The sequence below is a fragment of the Gobius niger genome, assembly GCF_951799975.1.
Source record: "Gobius niger genome assembly, chromosome: 20".
Classification (NCBI taxonomy): domain Eukaryota; kingdom Metazoa; phylum Chordata; class Actinopteri; order Gobiiformes; family Gobiidae; genus Gobius; species Gobius niger.
The window spans coordinates 11,279,124-11,299,466 of NC_136871.1; the positions used below are offsets into that span (position 1 = coordinate 11,279,124).

Consider the following 20,343-nt stretch of genomic DNA (forward strand, 5'->3'; position numbering starts at 1 on the left):
GCCCATATATTTCTAGATTAAATTTTATCTTTTACAACAATAAAAACCTTCTGCTATCTTCTTTGCTCATATCCAAAGGTGCTAATGGACTGACTTTGATACTGGTTTGTATGGAATTATTGTGTCTCTCCACTCTCATGGACATGCAGCTCCTTGTGATGGATCGCCCCATGCAAGGTGACCTCAAAGGCATGGTAGCCACAGCACAAAGTCACGTCTGTAACGTAATGACAGATGGTGTTTGAGCGGAATCTATACAAATGTGTCAGCACTGACGGATATTTCGGCTTCGAATACTGGTTTGGCCTAGTTTGCAGTGCATGTACTTTGTTTACTACCAATGTGTCAAATGTTCGCAGAAAATGAAAAATGACAAATCAATGGAAGAAATATTGAAAAAATATGGAGCAGCATTGTTTATCCAGAGCGAAGCATCCGTCTTTGAAAACATTTGTTTTAAATAGATTGCAGATTTTTGTGTGCGTGTAATCTTAAAGGAAAAGGCCACTGTTTTTCCATACTGAGATATGTTCTTGCCTGAGCTTAGACGAGTTGATACACACCTGTCTGGTCTTTGTGCGTGCCCTCAGTCACGCAAAACGATGAAAGATGTTGTTTGCATTTGGCCTCTCCCAATGGATTCGTTTTTTTTTTTTTTTTTTTAGAAAAAATCCCAACAAATGAAAGTTCTTCAACAGAACAGGCTTTACATTATTAATTTGATGACAACAATCTACATCTGCAAACTCAAGCTCTATAGAGAATACATTTACTTCAGTGATTGAGGACTGCAGGCAGCCAACTATGAAGGACATGGACACAGCACTTTTGAGTTATCACTTTTCAGACGCTGTCATTTGGAACCTTTCATTAGGAACAAAACTTGACGCTCCATCAATCCATTTGCACAGCACTCGGCTGTTTGAGAGGGCACAGAGGTTGTTCTATATACATTCTCACAGTTTCGTGATCGTGGCTCGATTAATAAAGCTATATTTCACACAGTTCAACAAGGAATTAAAAACCTAATCGTTAACAAACAAAAAAAACATTCATAAACAGAAAACCAAACAAAAACAAAATCCCTCTTTTTCCCAATTTGCTTAATGTAGTACATGAGGTGAACTCACCTTTAGCACTCCAAACCTGAGAAAGAAGGTCCTGGGGTCTTTCTTTATGCTTTCTCCCATCAGCCAGAAAACATGAGCAAAACAAAGACTTTGGGGCCAATAAAGTGTTGCATTTTGTTAATTTGCACTCCTCAACAGCAAGAATATACTGCTGGTTACACTGTCTTCTACTTGGGATCCATGTTGTAAAGAGCCGAATCCAATATAATCCAAGTTTATATGAGTAGAGAAGGCTATACGAAAGTTGTGATTGGAAAAAGACTGGTGTTATTAATAATATGTTCATGTTACTAGAATAGAGGAATGAGACACGGATTGACAAAAATAATATGGGGGGCGCAGCGCTGAAAGTAGGCTATTCTTACTTTGACTGCGTTTCAAACATAAGCAAAAAATGTGCATGAAACCTACACATTTTTACATAAATGCTGCCCTCTAGCGGATCATATGTGGATGTGGACTTTTTGGCGTCCTGGAATTGCTTTTCTCTCTATAACAATTTTTTTTTGTTTTTGTAGTGATGACATTTGCATTATTTATTTTTTCTAAATTGATTTATATTTTTGGAATAAATTATGAGAGTGTTTTTTGTTGTATATGTTTGTTAGCTGGTTCACGTTTGATCAGGCATTGACGTGATTATGCTACGTGGACCGGAAGTAGCTAATGCTAACAGGGCTACAAGTTGAGAGCGACCAAAACAAACGGCGATGGCCTGAAAAAAAACGCCTAAAAGAGTACGAATTAACGATCGGAATGCTCGTTTGTCATTACACATTGGGTAATTTTGTATATCAGTAGTTGTAGTCGCGGACATACGTTGTGTAATAGATATTAAACGTTTGTAAACATAAGCTTTCCATTACGAGCTGCTAGTGTACATGGGTTTGGCGTTCGTATGCACTAATATTTTGCTTTGGCTACTGCCTGGCTAACTAGCAAGATGGCTTTTAGTCGCTGACATTTCCTGGAACAACATTTACACCCTGCCGCTTTAACATGTCGTTATTTTAAATACAGTAACATCGGCAGCAAAGGCGAGTTTTATAGCAATAATGCAAAGGCTTGGATGACAGATTGATTTCGGAGACGGACACCTTTTGTAATCTACGAAATGAGTTGGTTCAACACGTCACACCTGTCAAGCTTCGCCAAGCAAGCTTTAACAACAGCCCAAAAGTCAATCGATCGAGTTTTGGACATTAAAGAGGAGGACCAATGGGGTGACACAACTGTAATGCCATACAACGGTCGGTAATTGTGTCTTTTGATACTCATAGATGTCACGTGGTGTAGTAACGTGCCTATTACAATTTGCTTTCTTTTTGTGACAGACGTTACACTACCTGAGAAGCTGTCATTAAGCGGAGGATGGGGATTGACCCAGTGGGAAGCTCCCCCAGAGGAAAAGACTCCAGTGACGCCCCCTTCGTCAGAGGCCATTACAACACCTGTCACCAGAACTGTTGTGGATGAATCGGAGAACTTTTTCAGTGCCTTCTTGTCACCCGGAGATGTGCAAATTCTCACCAACAGCCAGGTAGTGTCGGTTCCCCCGAGCAAATCCCAAAGAAGGCTACAAGAGGAGGACACGGAAGACTCTGACGTCGAAACGGACACTACACTTCAGAAGCCAGGAACCGGCGATACTCTTGAAGAAAGCTTAGAAGATGCTGAAAGCCAACCAGCTGAGCCTACATCTCCAGATCCGTGCCCAGACACTATCCTGCTGCAGCCTGTTTCTCCTGTTTCTAGTTGTGCTACTCTTCCCTTGAACTCAGACAGTGACGGGACCAAACCAAGTGCTGTCATAGTAGACAATGATGTTGCAGCGACTGAAAAAGCTGAAGAACTTCCAACTCAGGTCACCCAAACTGTTGCTGAATCCACCGAACCTACTGCTGTCGCCGCTGATTTCAACAGCTCTGCACCTCCTGATCCCCCTCCACCCTCAAAAGAAGTGGTGCTTGAACAAAAGGACCCAAAGACAGAGGACCGTCAGAATGACACCCCCTCTCCACCCGTTAGTGCTTTTTCCTCGGGTACTTCAACTACCAGTGACATTGAGGTTTTGGACCATGACAGTGTGTTGAGTGAGAGCTCAGCTAGCTCCAGACAAGAGACGGCTGAAGGGAAAGCTGGACTTCACTTAATGCAGGGCTCATTTCAGCTCCTCACTGCCTCTACGTGTGGAGATTTCCCCCGTATGGAGGATTACCCCAAATTATTAACGGAGAGCTGTGGTTCCTCTTCAGATGCATTTGAGCGAATTGATTCTTTCAGCGTGCAGTCTCTGGACAGCCGAAGTGTCAGTGAGGTGAACTCTGATGATGAGATCCCGGGAAGTCGGACACTGGCTTCTGTAACTGCTGCTCCACTGACAGTTGTGGCACCGTCTGTATGTGAAAAACAGGACGAGGATGTGGTGGAGAACACGATACAGGACGAGGATGAAGCAGAGGGCCTTGCTGAGACAGTGAGGGAGCAGTGTGTGGATGAGATGGAGGAGAGTGGGCGAAGTGCCACCCCTGTGAACACTGAGCAGCCTGAAGATCTGTTGGACCAAGAGTCTGAGGCAAATTTAACAATTGTTGAATCTTTCTCCCAAGAATCCCCCATAGAGACAATTCTACCAATCACTGTTGAGATGAAGAGTGCATCTACGTTTGAGATCCTGGAGCTACAAAAGGTACTGGCATTTTTTTAAATATATACTGGACCTGGTATTGTGTTACTATAATAGTATAAGTGGAGATAATGCAGTAGCTTCGTACATTATGATTTGGTGAGCATTACATAACACAGAGACTAATAATTACCACCAGGACAATGTTAATGCACAGATCAACTTGTGTTTCCTGTAAAGCAGGTTTTGTACACAAATGTGTTTTAATCACAAACACAAACTTTCAATGTACTTTTATTTGAGCAAGTAGATCAGCAGTTCATTACATAACACACTCACCAAAGTTGTGATATTTAGAAACTAGCTGTTAACTATATGCAACTTTTAACACAATGTCACCCTTGTATGTTTCCTTGTATAAACTCCTGTAAACAGCTACAATAATAACCTAATATTTGATTCATTTTCAGCAACAGATACTACATTACTTAGTGTTCTTAGGTGAAGAAATTTAAACTTACTATGATATTGATTAAAGTGATTGTCCGTAAGTTTGCAAAGTGAGGAGAGATAGAGGACATTTGAAAGTAAACCAAATTCCAAAATGAGGAGAGCAGGAACAGAATATATATATTGCACATTTTGTCTGGAATGAATAATTGTAAGATTGTGAACAGCATTGTTTATGTTGTAGGTCATCGATGAGCTGACTGGTCGTCTTGAGAAGAGAGAATCTCAGCTGCTCGTTGTCAGCAAAGACAAAGCGAGACTTGAGGAAGAGTGTGACAACCTCAAAGAGTGAGTACACTGACACAACGCTCCTAGATGAGTGTTTTATCAATCTGAGTAGAAACAGAAATAACCAGCTGTAATAATTGTTTTGTAACACAATGTTCAATTTATGGTGTTTTTTTTTTTTACCAGTGAGGTTATAAGCCTAAAGGAAGAGAGTTCTACGGTCCAGTCTTTGAAGGAGGAGTTTACACAGCGCATAGCCGATGCAGAGCGGAAGGCCCAACTGGCTTGTAAAGAGAGAGACATAGCCAAAAAGGTAAACTTCCTTTTTAGCGTTTCATTTATTACTGTGAACTGCTACGCATGTCCTGTAATATATCTTTATCTCGATAAGCATCATGTGTTTTGTAACTGAATATATTTGCACTGTACCAGGAGATAAAGGGCCTGAGGGAGGAGCTTTCCACAAGACTGAATTCTGTTAACACAATGGAGATCATAAAAGAGAAGGAGGAGCAGATCCGGGGTCTGCTAGAGGAAGGTGATTGTTTTCAAACACCTGCAGTATCTTGCATTTGATTGGTTTATTAGATCGATAAATGCTTTACTGATGGAAATTATCAAATTAAAATTCATAATATTTCTTTTAAAGGTGAAAAGTTGTCTAAACAGCAATTGCAGCATAGCAACATTATCAAAAAACTCCGGGCTAAAGAAAAAGAGAGCGACTCCAGAATCATAAAGCAAGAGAGGAAAATTAAAGAGCTGGAGGAGGAGCTCAAGCTTCTGCAGCAGGTTTGATAGTTAATATTTTGTATCCTGTGTATGTCATACAGTATATTATTATGAACTTGTGGTTACATTTGGGCTTTTGAAGGTTCTAGATGGAAAGGAAGAGGTAGAGAAACAGCATCGCGAAAACATAAAGAAGCTGAATGGCGTGGTTGAAAAGCAGGAGAAGGAGATTAGTCGGGTCCAGGGCGAGTCCGATGAACTACAGGAGAAAAACCGGAGCCTTCAATCTGCTTTAGACAACGCTTACAAGTAACAGCCATGCCCATGTTTTCAATAATGACCTTGCTTCCTACTGGTCATGTTTCTTAAAACCAGTTGTTGTTTGCTGTTCTCAGAGAACTTGCTGAACTCCACAAGGCAAACGCCAGTAGAGCGAGTGAGGCTGAAGAGGCATCTCTGAGTCGGGAAATAAAGTCTAAAGAACAGCTGAGTCTGACTCTCGAAAAGGCCCAGGAAGAGGCCAGAGTGCAGCAAGAGGCCCTAGCTAACCAGGTATCGTGACGCAATGTTAATAACAGTGGTTTGAATAAATGCAAATTTAGAGAGCCAACTGTTGCCAATGTCTGCGAACTTCTGGGTATTTACACTAGTATGAACTATTTGCTTAAATGTTGCTTTACAGGTGGCGGATCTCAGGTTGGCCTTGCAAAGAGCTGAGCAGCAGCAAGCAAGGAAGGAGGATTATTTGCGGGATGAGATCAGTGAGCTGCAGCAGGTATAATGAAAGTCTTAACTAATCTGCACTTACTGTATACAGACACTGTTTCATGAACTGATTGGAATTTACTTTAGCCTATGTATTTTTTATAAACAGCACAGCTATCATTAGGGTGACTAAGAACTGATATATTTAAATGTGATTACTGTATCAGATCAGACTGTTATATAAGGAAATATAAGTCATTTGAATAGTAAATCATAAACACACCGTACCTCATTTGAGAAGTCTTCTACAGAAAATGTCATACTCACTTTAATGTCACATTATGTAGCGGCTGCAGGAGGCAGAGTCCAGGAACCAGGAGCTCAGTCAGAGTGTGACCTCGGCGACCAGGCCTTTACTGCGGCAGATTGAGAACCTCCAGGCTTCATTAGGTGGGCAAACTGCATCTTGGGAAAAACTGGAGAAGAATATATCAGATCGACTCGGTAAGTCCTAAAAGAAAACGAAACAAAAGAACAATTTCTTACTGTAGACCTTGTTAGTAGTTTGTGTACTGCAAAATACATTTTGAGTTAAACGATGCATTTATTTTGGCCATGTCTATTTAAAAGTTCTTTAAAATGTTGACTAGACAAGACTTATTTTTAGCCTAAAATAGTATACTATGCTATAACTGTAACAGCATAAGGCTGAACATTTTTCTTTAGTCCACTGTACCGTATTCGTCAAACTCTGGGGTGGCGAGTCACTATATGTGCTTAATCTTTTAGCGGATGCTCAGGCTCAGCTGGCTGTTGCTGTAGAAAAAGAGCGCGCTGCATCAGAAGAACTGTTGTCTATCAAATCCCAGCTTGCTTCTCTGGAGTCCCAGAATTCCCTGCTTCGTCAGGAAAAAGCCAGAGTCCTTGCACAACTGGATGCTGAGAAAAACAAAAAGGAAAAACTGGAGGATGAGAGTAGCAGGTAAAAGATGCTGAATGCTTTTATTGACTCAGGGAATGCACATGTTCTCGTGATCATACTTCATCATACAATCATTGAGTCCTTTTTTCCTCTTTTTTTGGTGTGTAACATTTTATGTGTCTTTATCGTGAGCGGCGCACCTCTCCTCAGACCTGACTAACTTTATTGGGAGCGGGACGTCTCCAGCTCGTCTCCATGGAGATGTTGACTTTAGGCAGCTGAATATGAAATTTAAAATAGGTTATGTCCTCATATGATTACCCACTGCAAAAATAGCATTCTGTATCTGGCTGGTAGTTAGAAGTATTTTCTTTGTATTGCTGCCTATAATGTAATCCAAAGTGGTACACAATGTACCTTTAACTATTGTTTTCTTCTTTTTTAACTACAGTGGGGGAAAAAAGTATTCGGCCAAAATCCAATAGAAAATCTATGGGAAACTGACCAAATACTTTTATTCCCCACTGTATTTCTTTAATTTTTGTGTAGATTAACAAACTGCTCTTGAAATACTATCTGTACTGGCCCTTTAACTTTTTTTGAGCCAGCCTTTCTGACACAGAATGTGTGTGTTGGGGGAGGGGAGAGTCGTTCAGGCCTCACACTCAGCTTTGAGTTACAAAAGAGCGCGGGAAACCCCCATGCTGTCAGCGGGCCAGTGGCGCAATGGATAACGCGTCTGACTACGGATCAGAAGATTCTAGGTTCGACTCCTGGCTGGCTCGTAAAACTTTTGTCCCTCAGGCTGGCTTTTTTGAACCCATAAGAGTATAAAAATAGAAAATAGATTGATGCCATTTTACAAAGTCAAAATGTCATCCTCCTCTGTCGCCCTTTGCAACTTTAGGCATCTTGTTGAGCTGGAAAATCTGCGAGGAGAGCACATGCGGACAATAGAGGAAACCAAAAAGGAAAAGGTAAATCGTGTTTTTAAGCCTCAATTTTAAAACTTTTAAAAGAAATCTTTCTAAAGAAATTAACATATATGTACACATTCAGAAAATGTAGACTTCTCAGCAATAACCAGTATGTTTCTAAGAAATGAATTATTGAGAAAAGTAAAACATGTATAAATCCATCACATGTTAAATGCGCTCTCATGTTTGCTTCTTTTCCAAGCTGTTGTTGACCAATCAGCTGGAGATGGAGAAAATGAAGGTGGAGCAGGAAAAGAAGAAATGCTACTTGGCACAGGAAGCACTTAGAGAAAAGGTTTGTGTGCGAGTGGAGAACGACACATCTTATTCTGGGCATGACAACAATATAATACACAATGATACTCTCTTTGGTTAGTATCATTTTCAATAGTTAATCATGCTGTTATAATGCGAGGGATGATTGTTTCCGTATATGCTGTTGAATTTGAATACATTTATGTTTCCAGGAACGAAGGGAACCCCCAGCCTCCTCAACACCATCCCTGTCCCGCTCTAGCTCCATCAGTGGGGTGGACAATGCCGGCCTGCACACTTCCGTTCTGTCCCAGGTATGAGCAAATAAATGATTCAATGAGATCATAGAGACATTAAAAAAATGGCCACAAGTCAAACAGTGACACCTGGAGGCATGTTGAAGAATGGATGTGGGAATGGGAAATTCTTTTTGAATGTACAGCTCACATAATATTTATTTCTCATGGTTCCCTTCCACAGGACGACGTGTTGGACCATTCTCTGGGAAACATATCACTGTCCGTGTCCATGAGCGGGGCCAATCTGTACGAGACGGCACGGCTGTCAGGGGGATCCAGCATCATGGAGAACCTCCAGTCTCAGCTCAAACTCCGAGAGGGGGAGATCGCACAACTGCAGGTAATGGCAACAACAACACTGAGTCGAACACACTTTTCTTCTTACAAACAAAACTATCTGGAGCTAAGACATGAAAATTAAAGAATAATAAAGCTCAATGTCTCTTTTTTTGTTGTTGTTTTTAGCTTGAGATTGCCCAACTTGAGCGGAGCCGTTCGGTGATGGCGGAAGAACTGGTTCGTCTCACAAATCAAAATGACGAAATGGAGGAAAAAGTGGCAGAGATCCCTACACTCAGCGATCAACTAAAGGTGACCTAGCTAACTGTATTGTTTTCATTTTTAATACTTGTGCTGTATGTGTGTCTGTATCTAATTGGATTTTTTGAATTACCCATATGAATGACAGGATCTAGAACAGCGGCACAACACCATTTTACAGATGTATGGAGAGAAAGCGGAGGAGGCAGAAGAGCTAAGGCTGGACCTGGAGGATGTGAAGAACATGTACAAAACACAAATTGATGAACTTCTTAAAAACCAGAAATAAATATGGTTTGTCTTTGTTCGTTTTGGATAGGCTCGCTAATCAACTGTTTGAACTGCACATGAAAAGTTTATACAAAAAAAAAAAAAAATCCCTTTGAGCACTGTATCATGTCTAGCATTTTATTTGGTTTGCTTTTAATATACTCTTATTTAACTTGCGACAGGTTATATACTATACTACATTTACATCTCAGATTAAATAGTATATAAATTGGTTTGTGATGGCTATGAAGGATATTTACACACTATGTACGCTAGGTGAACATTTGGAGTCTATTGAATTAAATTATAAGTGATTATTTTAATGATAATATCACATATAATTCTAGGATATGGTGATGGTTTTTGCACTATACACAATATTATAATGTTATTTTTGTTAAATCAGAATTTAAAATATTTACGTTGCACAGTCTATTCGTCAGGTCTAAACACGTGAATATATTGAGGAATGTAGTGCAATCACATTTCCATACTTTGGATCTTTGTACAAAATGTAAATAATGATAATAAACATCTATTTGGATGGTGTTTTTTTTTTTTTTTCTTACTGCCTGTTTATGTTAACCTCTTAACCCCCGCCTTAACCAAACATATTTTTTCCAGATAAGCTTTACTTTAATCTAAAAGCTTCTGGACTGGAGCTCACAGTCTATAGGCAGTCATTTGAAAGCTAAGGCTGAAACTGATCATTTTTGCCACTTTTTTGTATCGTTTTTCTCCCCTTTTTGTTGCCCGTTTTCATGCTCGTTTTCTTGTTTTTGACGCTACTTTGACACTTTTTATGAGAAGCTTTTAGATTTGGGTAAAGCCAAACTGGGGAAAATGTGCTCAGTTCAGGTGGGGGTAAAGAGATAAAAATATGCCAATAAGAAAGAAAAAAAGTGAAACCATATATGTGTGATTGCTGTGATATTTGTGGTGGACTTATAAGATCCCAGTTATAGGTGGTGAACAGCGCCCTCTGGTGGATATTCGCCTCGTAAATGTTTCCGGTGTCATGGCGACCATCACCGGCTTCAGAGCTGCTTCGGTCTGGAGCTGAGGAGAGAAGAAGCACCGAGCGCGTCAAAGGTAAATGTGCAAAAGAAAAGTTCATCCGTGGACATAGCCAGAATGTTTGACTGCGGAAATGTGTGATGGAACATTTGAGAGCGCTCTTGATTTATGATTTCTGCTTGGAACGCTTGAAGCCATCATCACTTTGTTACTTTGTCACCATCATCAAAGCGCACAAAGATCACTCTCCGTCTGTCTCTCTCAATCCCAGCACAACATTTGCGGCTTGGAAGCTACAAGAAAATGTTCAGTCCAGAAGCGGCGCGCAATCTTTTTACTGCAATCTGTGATTATAAACTGTTTATGGATTTCTCCTCAATGTCGGAGCGTCGTGGTGTTTAGGCTACTCCTCGTCCCTGAACGTGTCCTTTTCCATCACTAACAACTTTCACATGGTTTAACTTGCAATCTGTTTAAACATTGAGAGTCTGTCAACTATGTAACTTCTGTGATTAAACAACGCTCAGCAAACAGGGAGAGTGAAACACTTAAACGTGACTCACATCACTCTTTTCCTTATTTTGTAGCGATGCCTTTTAGGTGAAGAACCTCCAATTTGTAACATATGACTTATGTATGTTTTTTTAAAAATTAATTTGCACTATAATGTGTTGAATAGGCGACCCATCTATGATAGGCTTTTTCTCATTTATTTGTTTTATGATTATTAGGCCTGTCCCTTTTGCCTGCCTCTTTTGCCTGTTTATTGTTTTGTTTCTTTTCACACACACCTGTTTCTAATAATATTATACATTTTCCTGTTTAAACAACAGTCGGAACCTGCCAGTGCTGCTTCCTGGAGTTGCATGCATTTTTCCCTGTGCTCGCTCTTGAGCAGTGAGTTACAACAAGGAAACAACTGAATCTCTGTGAATCTCGACACGTCCATGACGAGAAGTGACTGAAGCCCATGTTGCTCAGTGGCTATGCGGCTGTTGCTTGTTCTGGGAATAGTTTCTTCAATCATTGTGATTCCATCTGAGGCGACTAAAGGCAACAACCTAATAGCAACAGCACAGCTGGACTACAGCAGGATTTCCCTGCCTCCAGAGCACGTACCCTACTTCCTCAACAACAACAAGAGGCTTGCCAAGCTGTGCCGCAAGGACCCACGCTGCCCCTTTAAAGTAAATATGCTCAGCCTGCATACTACATAGTAATGATATACATTTCATTGTACCCTATTTGACTATACATTGAAATACTAGCAAGTCAGATTTACAGACAAAAAAACATTTTAACCAATTTAATTTTGCATAAATACTTTCACTCCAGGAAGCACTTGAGGACAAAGCAGCATGCTGGGGCTATGAGAAGAACTGTGATCAAAAGATGCGCTTTAGCTATCCTATTTGCACCAAAGCTGACACGGGATGGTAAGATTTATCATCAAAATAATTTCAAGTCCTACAGAGTAGATATCCCATAGACTGTCCAAACCTTTTTTCATTGGGGGCTGCATTTTTTCGTGTACACTGCATGGAGGGCCACAGACGGTGGTCAGTGTGAAACATTCCACTGGATCAATTAAGTAGAGGTTTCTTTGGGTTTGGAACAGTAGTTTCAGCTCTGTATTACATTAAATTGTAACTTATTGAGGTTATAATTGTCTAAAATTATAAATATTTAAACAAAGTCCCATCTCTTCAGATGTGAACCAACTCAGCCAACAAAAACTGGACTGAGGGCCACATTTGGCCCCGGGCCACACTTTGTACTCAAATGACTCATTAATACTTACAGTATGTCATTTCCCAAGCCATTGCTTACTTTAGTCATTATATGATTGTTTCGACAAAGTGTGTGGAGAAGAGGCACTTATGCAAAGCAGGACTTGTGAAATATTTAGTCAAAATGAATGCTTGTCTTCTCTGTTAGGGCACGTACCCTGGAAGCAGCCCAGGAAGTTTTCTGGAAGCAGGCTGATTTTGGATATGTGCAGGAGCGCCTCTCGGAGCTCAAAGTATTGTGCAAAGGCACAATGCCCGTGAGTGCTGCCACTCTCTTCCCCTGTTCCCACAGTCTGCAGTCAACAGGAACACACATCATCACGCTGCATGTTTGAGGCATTTTCCACGTTAAGCGATTATTGGATTTGGATGTGTTTTTAAATATGCTGAATTCAGCAACAAAAACACAAATGCCTTTAAACTCTTCAAGCACATTTATCTTCTTATTGTTACTTAAGTTAGAATTTTATTTATCACTTTCTATTTGTGTCTTTAGATGAGAACATCTTCTTAATAAATGTCTGAAAATGGTTATCTAGAGCAGTGGTTCTCAACCTTTTGGAGCCGCGACCCCCATTATAACAGTTAAAGAGGTTCGTGACCCCCCGCCCGGGTCACACTGTGAGAAATCGGAACATTAGCCTTCATAATTCTTAAAAAGCAAAGAAAAAAACAAATGGCTAAAATAAAATTAATCAAATTACGCACATATCATGACACTCTGGTAAAATAGCACACACAAGCGACAATAAAATATTATAATATATACGCTAAAAAAGTATGTATATTTTATCTACATGATCTGGTGACCCCCCAAATTTGTCTCGCGAGAACCACTGAGTTCTAGAGTAATACATTTAATAATAGAAATTATTTATCAGAATCAGAATCAGAATAGGTTTTATTGCCATGGATTGAGAACAGGTTTTACAAACTAGGAACGTTTGCACATTATTTATGTGCAAACGTGTGACATATAACACCGAATTAAGTTAAAAATAAAATGTACAGTGACATGGTGAGACAACAACAATTTGACATTGAACAACAGCGGGATTGTATTTACAGATGTGTAGGCATAGGGATATTAAGTGATATAATGAAGTGAAAAGTTAATTTAAAATTATTATTATAAGTCAGTAGTTTTCATGTCTTACTTTGAAACAAAAAGGTTTCAGACATTTGTTTGTCAAGTACCACATAATATATGCCCTGAGGAACACCATCTCTAGGTCAAAGCGCGTCGGCATGTCCTTTTAATAAAGGACTTTTAAATTTAAAGTGCCTCAGAGCCTCTTTTTCCTGTGTTTATCAAATGTGATACCTGATCTTTGAAAAGCACCTGCGCCTACTATTTTGGACCTACTGATGCACTCACTTTTTTCTACTACATAATATAATTTATATCTTTTTGAATGGGACTGCATGTCATTTTTCTAGGGAGATTCTTCATTAAAATGCAGCAGCCACACTCGGTTCTGTAAGGCAACCAACCTTTATTTGGACTTGCGACACGCTCGGCGAGGCCATGAGAGGTCAGTGCATTTGAATCTGACCCCGGTCTCTGTAGGCAAAAGTAATACATGGTCTTCTTGTTTTGCGAAAGCCATCTATGTTTACTCTGCAGATACAAGGAGGACTTCATTCAGAGGGGTGAGATTGGTGGCAGGTGTCGACTGAACAAGCGTGCACTGGCTGCTGCCGGAGAGCACAAGAGCCCCTTACAATCGTGGTAAGAAACATGTTCTGTCCTGCTCCAGGAGAACGACTTCAACACTATTGTCAGAAAATCAAATGCTCAAACTTGTTTAAGCATTTGGAGCTGTAGTACAGAAAAGAGTGCAGTAGACATTAGATACTGAAAATAAATGCAGTTTATCAGATTGGATTAGGTTGTTATTTTGTTAGACAATCCAGGGCGGTGTACAGATAGTCATGATATTCTTTTTGGCAGCAACATAAAAATATGTCAAAATGTTTGAAATTTGATTTGCAAGCACAAAGTAAAAGATTATTATGTATATTATACCAAAAATCGGAGTAAAAATGATGTAAGTTCAAATGCTGCTTTTATTTTTTTGCAGGTATGCTGAGCTACAGAAATACACAGATTTAAACTTTCGACCCACTGATGATGAGCACTGCGACATAGTAATAGACAAACCTACAATTTTCATGAAACTGGATGCTGGTAAGAAAAGAAAATCTCACTGAAGGAAAGCAGAAGCCAAGTGTACACATAATGGAGGTTTATTTTTGTAGGTGTAAACATGTATCATCACTTCTGTGACTTTGTCAACCTGTACATCTCCCAGCACATCAACAACTCCTTCAGCACAGATGTCAACATCATTATGTGGGATACGGTATGTTAAATGTGTTAATGTACACGAGTCATCTTGAAAAGCCTCTGGATAAAATGCACAGACACTGATGTAAATGAAAGAACAATCCATCCATCTTCGTCCGCTTTATACGGGGTTGGATTGTAATTTTCCGATCCATGGCGTTCTAAGGCCTGCTCAAAGATGTAGTCCCTCCAGCGTGTCCTATTCTTCCCCGGGGCCTCCTCCAGTGAGACATACCCGTGATATAGGGAGACAACCAGGAGGCCTTCAGACCAGTAAAAAACAAAAGTTGTAAAGAAAGAAAATAAGTAAATGAGATGCAATACAGTATGACATTCTCTCAAAAAGAGAATCCAGATTTTTAGAATGAAGATGTTGAGGCTTGTCGTCTTGGGGCTTTGCAAACTGCAGTGGAATTCACAATAACCAGTGATGACCGTGATGCAGTTTACTCTATGTCTTTTGGAATAGTTTATGATGTTTAACTTATTTTTTATCTCTTGTCCTAGAGTACTTATAGCTACGGGGATCTCTTTAGTGAAACATGGCAGGCCTTCACAGACTTTGATATCATCCACCTTAAGACCTACGACTCCAAAAGGGTATGTACTGTATCTGACAGACATTTTGGTCAAACATATCTTGAATCTTTAGTGATCAAATAAAGTGTAATATATTGTTGTGAGTTGTATTTAAACTTGGATACGGTTTAGAAAAGTGTAAATTTGATATACGTTTTAAATACATATTAAAGAAACGATAAATCCAGTATTGCTTACAGTATTTTCTTCTCTGTGTGCAGGTGTGCTTTAAAGATGCAATCTTTTCCCTTCTTCCAAGAATGAGATACGGCCTCTTTTACAACACTCCTCTGGTAAGTTACATTAACAAATCTTTTAAAGGAACTAGATGCAAGTTGTCTTCTCGTTACTCACTACTGCCACTCCAGGTCTTACATGTAACTGCAGTCTCTATGAAAAACTCATGCTTGACAGTGGAGATAGTTGGTATTTCGGCCCTGTGGCTATTCGGAGTCAGTACTAGGATTATGCGGATGTTCTACGGTGCCATTTTTGAGAGCTGTCTAACATATGGCATTGCAAAAATACAGACACTTGTGCTGGTAGCAGTGAAAATAGTTGGCACAGCAGAGATTTCGTCACTCCAAGAGATTTATGAGAAAACAGTCTTGGTACTGTCACCTGTGACCCACAACATGTCCTGCATTAAGAACTCCTTCCTTCCAACGTTTGTGGCACATCGTATTTCATTTTCAAGTAGGTTGTTTTTCAGGGAGACTTTTAAAAATGTTATGGAGACACTTTTGACACTATTTGATGAAATGAGAATGTTCTGTCATGTAGGATTGTATGAACTGTGTGTGCAGACGAGTGGCACTGTAGGAAAATTCTCCTTTGGGGTTAATAAAGTCTAGTGGCAGCTATATAGCATTTTCTTTTTATACTTCTACTACTACTAAAATGTATGTTACTGCCGATTGTGAGATTATAACGTCTAATTTTTATTCTGTAATTACAATACATGTACTGTATTTATACAGTACATCATTTTGACAAGCTTATTAGACAAAGCATGACCATGTCTCCACTGCTGATCCAGATTCATTCGTTCATTCAGGCAGCAGAATACGTAGCCTATAACAGTTTTGTGTCATAATGTCTAATATAGATCTCTCTTGTGTCAGATCTCGGACTGCTCCAGTGACGGGTTATTCAGAGCCTTCTCTCAACATGTTCTTCACCGACTGCACATCCGTCAGACTGGACCAAAGGTATGAGAAACTGAAGAGGAAGTAAAAAAATATATATATGTAGAGAGAGAGATTTATTTATGTTTTTGTTTGTTATTTTATGTGAAACTAGCTTGGGTCTTTTGATTGATATTATCACCTGTTGACACATTCACAATATGAGACCTTTTTAGTGATAAATAACATGTACTCGGAATTGAAACCAATCTGGCATAGCTGTTGTTCTTTTTCCTTAGCACAGTATTTTTTACAGCCCGTGTTGGGGTGATTGATTATTGGGTGCGCTGCTGCTTTCAGGAGGGGAGAGTTCGGGTCACCCTGCTGGCACGAAGCACTGAGCACCGGCGGATATTAAACCAAGTTGAGGTGAGCCTTTACACCTCCTCATCTGCCGGTGTGCGTTGCCGATGTCTTTATTTTCCTTGTCATTCTCTCCCCTCTCTTCTCCGCGCTCCCTCTCAGCCTCTCCGACAGCCATTGATTTACTGCCCGCCTGTGTTAAATGCCTATTTAAAATCTTATTCCCCATAAACTACAGAAGTAAAGGGGCCTTGTGATTTATTCTGCCGACAGGTTTATTTGTTTGTTCTTTCATTGATCAGGGAATGTGTTGGTCGTCTGTTTTACAGCTGGTAAATGCCCTGAAGACTGTGCCATTACTGGAGGTCAATGTGGTAGACTACAAATACAAGTGAGTTATAGCTGCGGCGTTACCACACAGCACTTCCACATAACAAATAGGTCATCACAAAAACACATGGGCCACTTTATTCCTTTTGAATTGCACATATCTTTTTATGACACAGATCAATCAAGTACAATACAGACTGCAGGCACTATGAAGGGAAGGGTAGATCCATACATAATGAATGAGGCAGTTGAAATCAGCCCTAATGTTTGTAAGCATGTTAAAAAAAGGCAAGAATAGCGTTTTTGGCTTTGACATGTCATAAATGTAGGTTGCTTTCCTATGTGTGTGTGATTTCCATATTACAATTAGGGTTTCAAAGGCGTGGAAAATTGCGGATACATTTCTAGACATTTTCCGAAAACTTTCAATGGGAACTTAAGCTTGTGAATTAAAAACTGTCCCTGTATTTTTACATTTTTCATTGAATAAACAATTAGTGAACTACTTGTTACCCATTTGTTCTGTTGTGAACCATAAACCTTGTAATGTCACCCCCCTCCACTCAAACAAGAAATGTGAGGCTCCATATCGTCATGTCAAAACATAACACTTTCCTACACTCTAAATTCTGCTTAATAAGTGTTCTAGTAATTGGTGGAACAAACTGCATTTTTTTTTTTAAATATAATGTTTTATCACACTGCCATTGGTTAAATTCACCACTTAGATTATGACCAAAACTGGGATTCGAGTTCAGTTCAATTCAATTCTTTGTCAGTTCTTCAATTAATTTCTTTGTCAATTAATTTCAATTCTTTGCCAATTCAATTCTTTGTAAATTTCATTAAATGCTTTGCTAATTCAATTCAATTCAATTCTTAGTCAATTCAATTTAATTTAATTCAATTCTTTGTCAGTTAAATTCTTTGTCAATGCATTTCGCAATGAATTGAAATAGTTCATTCTCTCTTCCTTGTTGTGGACCGGGGGTTGGGGAGGAAGGGGTAGAAGCACATGGAAGGCTGGGAAGGGAGGGAGTTCAGCTTCCTAATAGCCTGGTGTATGAAAGTGTTCTTCAGTCGAATGGAACTGGCCCGTGGATTTCGCAGTCTCCTCCCTGAATCTCGACAGACACATGGCACAGACTCTTAAAACAATATAATATATAATATTGCATACACTTGGTGAATAAACGCAAAATGGATACAAACATGGCAAACGTTTTCTATCAAACCAGATGTTTTGCGAGTTTAACGCAAGACCAAATGAGCCTTTGATTTTTAAAAGCCCTTCTTTGTTTTGGCGACACACTTCAAACACTGTCCTCTTCAAACCCTGTTGGTCAAACTTGGTCATGATGATTTCTTTGAGACTTTTCATCCCTGTTGTTTTATAAGCAATCAATGACTCATACATATTTCTGCCTTGTAGAGATGTTCCCTTCCTGGAGCAACTGCGGATCACCCAGAACTCTGACGTATTCATAGGGATGCATGGGGCGGGCCTCACACACCTGTTGTTCCTGCCGGACTGGGCTGTCATATTTGAGCTGTGAGTGGCCACTTCACTTGAACGTTTATGCAAACAGGCTGAAATTGAGAAAGACATGTCAAAGGTCTTGGATTATGCATTTTGTTTTTAATTATGATACATCACTGTCACAATTTCCTCTTTTATTTCCAATTTCCTCTACCTCACAGTGGAGAGTGACACGATAAAGATAAAAATAATAGTTGAATGCTTATTGCAAGGCGGGCATTGTTATGGAGGAAATTTGAGCGCTGAAATTATCATAATGAGAATCTTAACGTTGAACCCTGGAGCACCTCCTGAATATAGCAGTGAGACTCACTATTGCTGAGATCTTTGGAAGCATATATAAAACCATTAAGTCAAGCTATACTGTTGTAAAATGGCCTTACTAAGCCGACATTAGTCTCACACCTTGCTACTTTGTAAGGAACGGTTTGTGTATCTGACCAAAGAGCTCAGGAGATAATGTGCGTGCATCTGTCCCTCTCAGATATAATTGTGAGGATGAGAGCTGCTATCGGGATTTGGCTCGTCTGCGGGGCATTCGATACGTGACTTGGCAGAAAATGGACAAAGTGGTCCCCCAGGATAAGGTAAGCAGGAGTCCCGTACCGACTATTAGCGATCTGGCACATTCACGTTTTTGTTTTTTTCCCACCTGGCTCCTATGCTGGCGCACCTGCTGCATGTCTACTTCCAATTAATGAGCAGTTTTGTTTTTGTTTTTTTTCCCTTTCTGTTGAAAACTGTATTGTCAGTACACCATTGAGAAAACAAACTGAGCAGAGAATGGATACAAAAACATAATTATTATTATTTTCATTGTACTCTTAGTTATTTATAGACACACTTTGGGGGTCCCCCTGTTGTGCCTCTTTGCCCACCTAGGAGGCATCGGACCCCACTTTGAGAACTACTGAGCTTTTAATAGAAATTCTGATTATTACTTGTATTGTAACATAAATGACAACATTTACACATTAACACATTTATTGTCATTTCCAATTAATGTTATGTACAACCCCTCCACCCAATTTAGCTCACGATAAATTGTAGACCTCTGTATTTCTTGTTGTTTGACCAATTCACATTTTTTGTCCTATACAAAGCTAACACTGGCTGCTGTCCATCTACAATGTCGATGTTATAAAAAAGTTATCCTTTTGTTTCTTGCGTCACATTTTAGGGACACCACCCGACCCTGGGAGATCATCCGAAGTTTACAAACTACACATTTGACGTGGAGGAGTTCATGCGGATCGTGTTGGAGGCAGTGGATTATGTCACAAAACACCCCAAATGGAAGCGTCAAACGTTACACGATGAACTGTGAGGAAGAACCTGCTGCTTATAGGCTCTCATGGAGGTGGTTGCCTCAGTTACGTAAAGCTATCTGACTGCGATACTGATTTTGTATTTTGTGAACTTTAATGAGTGAAGGAAAACAAGGGACCAGTTTATGTCTTAACTTAGGAAGAGCCACCAGCCACAGCATCTTGAATCTAATGAGTCATTTGCAGTCCCTTAATTATCTTTGATACAGCACTCCATCCCAGAAGAGCAGTATTAGCCAATAAGCAGCAGACGCTTGATTGCTTCACACGTGACACCTTGTCATATTTTATCAGTGTTCGTGCTCACTACAAGCCTCAGAAGATCAAGCTAATCGAAATTTTACATACAAGTTACACAGCAATAATGACTGAAGCCACCCAGGTTATCAGTTTGTTTAATATGTCAGCTAAAATGAATGGCAGTCCTCTAACACTGGGCTCTTAGGACACATTTACAGATATTTCAATGAAGTCCAGTTTATCTTAAAGAGACCAGATGCAAGTTGGTCATTTTATACTCACTACTGCCACCTCAGGTTTTACACGTAACTGCAGCTTCTATATTAAGCTTGTGCATGACGGCACTTCGAAACCGAAGTAACAACATTTTGAGTGACAGTGCAGGATTCTAGAGACAGTTGTGGTGAATAGGTCTGGGCTCATTCTACACATTAGGACATGGCTGGAACATGTAGGGGGATGAAAATTCTTAGTTTTAAACTTTT

The 20,343-nt window shown here is 39.8% G+C and overlaps 2 protein-coding genes across 2 annotated transcripts; both read left to right on the top strand.

Moving 5' to 3' along the window:
• The first annotated feature begins 1,787 nt into the window (after positions 1 to 1,787).
• tmf1 (TATA element modulatory factor 1) lies at positions 1,788 to 9,679 on the top strand. Its single transcript, XM_079578836.1, has 17 exons — positions 1,788 to 2,380; positions 2,465 to 3,819; positions 4,451 to 4,554; positions 4,681 to 4,807; positions 4,927 to 5,032; positions 5,144 to 5,286; positions 5,369 to 5,535; positions 5,622 to 5,778; positions 5,909 to 6,001; positions 6,279 to 6,435; positions 6,721 to 6,913; positions 7,761 to 7,830; positions 8,033 to 8,125; positions 8,298 to 8,399; positions 8,566 to 8,724; positions 8,850 to 8,975; positions 9,073 to 9,679. Exons 1-17 carry the CDS (start codon positions 2,245 to 2,247, stop codon positions 9,211 to 9,213), a joined length of 3,429 nt encoding a protein of 1,142 aa, XP_079434962.1. The 5' UTR covers positions 1,788 to 2,244; the 3' UTR covers positions 9,214 to 9,679.
• A 1,428-nt stretch (positions 9,680 to 11,107) lies between these two features.
• On the top strand, positions 11,108 to 20,069 carry eogt (EGF domain-specific O-linked N-acetylglucosamine (GlcNAc) transferase). Its single transcript, XM_079578801.1, has 15 exons — positions 11,108 to 11,398; positions 11,547 to 11,647; positions 12,150 to 12,258; positions 13,442 to 13,536; positions 13,629 to 13,733; positions 14,086 to 14,192; positions 14,264 to 14,367; positions 14,859 to 14,951; positions 15,152 to 15,223; positions 16,055 to 16,141; positions 16,418 to 16,486; positions 16,750 to 16,811; positions 18,183 to 18,302; positions 18,775 to 18,877; positions 19,471 to 20,069. Exons 1-15 carry the CDS (start codon positions 11,198 to 11,200, stop codon positions 19,615 to 19,617), a joined length of 1,575 nt encoding a protein of 524 aa, XP_079434927.1. The 5' UTR covers positions 11,108 to 11,197; the 3' UTR covers positions 19,618 to 20,069.
• The last annotated feature ends 274 nt before the right edge of the window (positions 20,070 to 20,343 follow it).

Excerpts from the sequence above, each read along its gene's own strand:
- tmf1 (XM_079578836.1), top strand. The coding sequence starts at position 2,245 with ATGAGTTGGTTCAACACGTCACACCTGTCAAGCTTCGCCAAGCAAGCT. Across the intron at positions 5,779-5,908 it reads AAGAGGCCCTAGCTAACCAG|GTGGCGGATCTCAGGTTGGC; the intron begins GTATCGTGACGC and ends GTTGCTTTACAG. Across the intron at positions 8,976-9,072 it reads CACTCAGCGATCAACTAAAG|GATCTAGAACAGCGGCACAA; the intron begins GTGACCTAGCTA and ends TATGAATGACAG.
- eogt (XM_079578801.1), top strand. The coding sequence starts at position 11,198 with ATGCGGCTGTTGCTTGTTCTGGGAATAGTTTCTTCAATCATTGTGATT. Across the intron at positions 15,224-16,054 it reads TCTTTTACAACACTCCTCTG|ATCTCGGACTGCTCCAGTGA; the intron begins GTAAGTTACATT and ends CTCTTGTGTCAG. Across the intron at positions 16,812-18,182 it reads GTGGTAGACTACAAATACAA|AGATGTTCCCTTCCTGGAGC; the intron begins GTGAGTTATAGC and ends TCTGCCTTGTAG.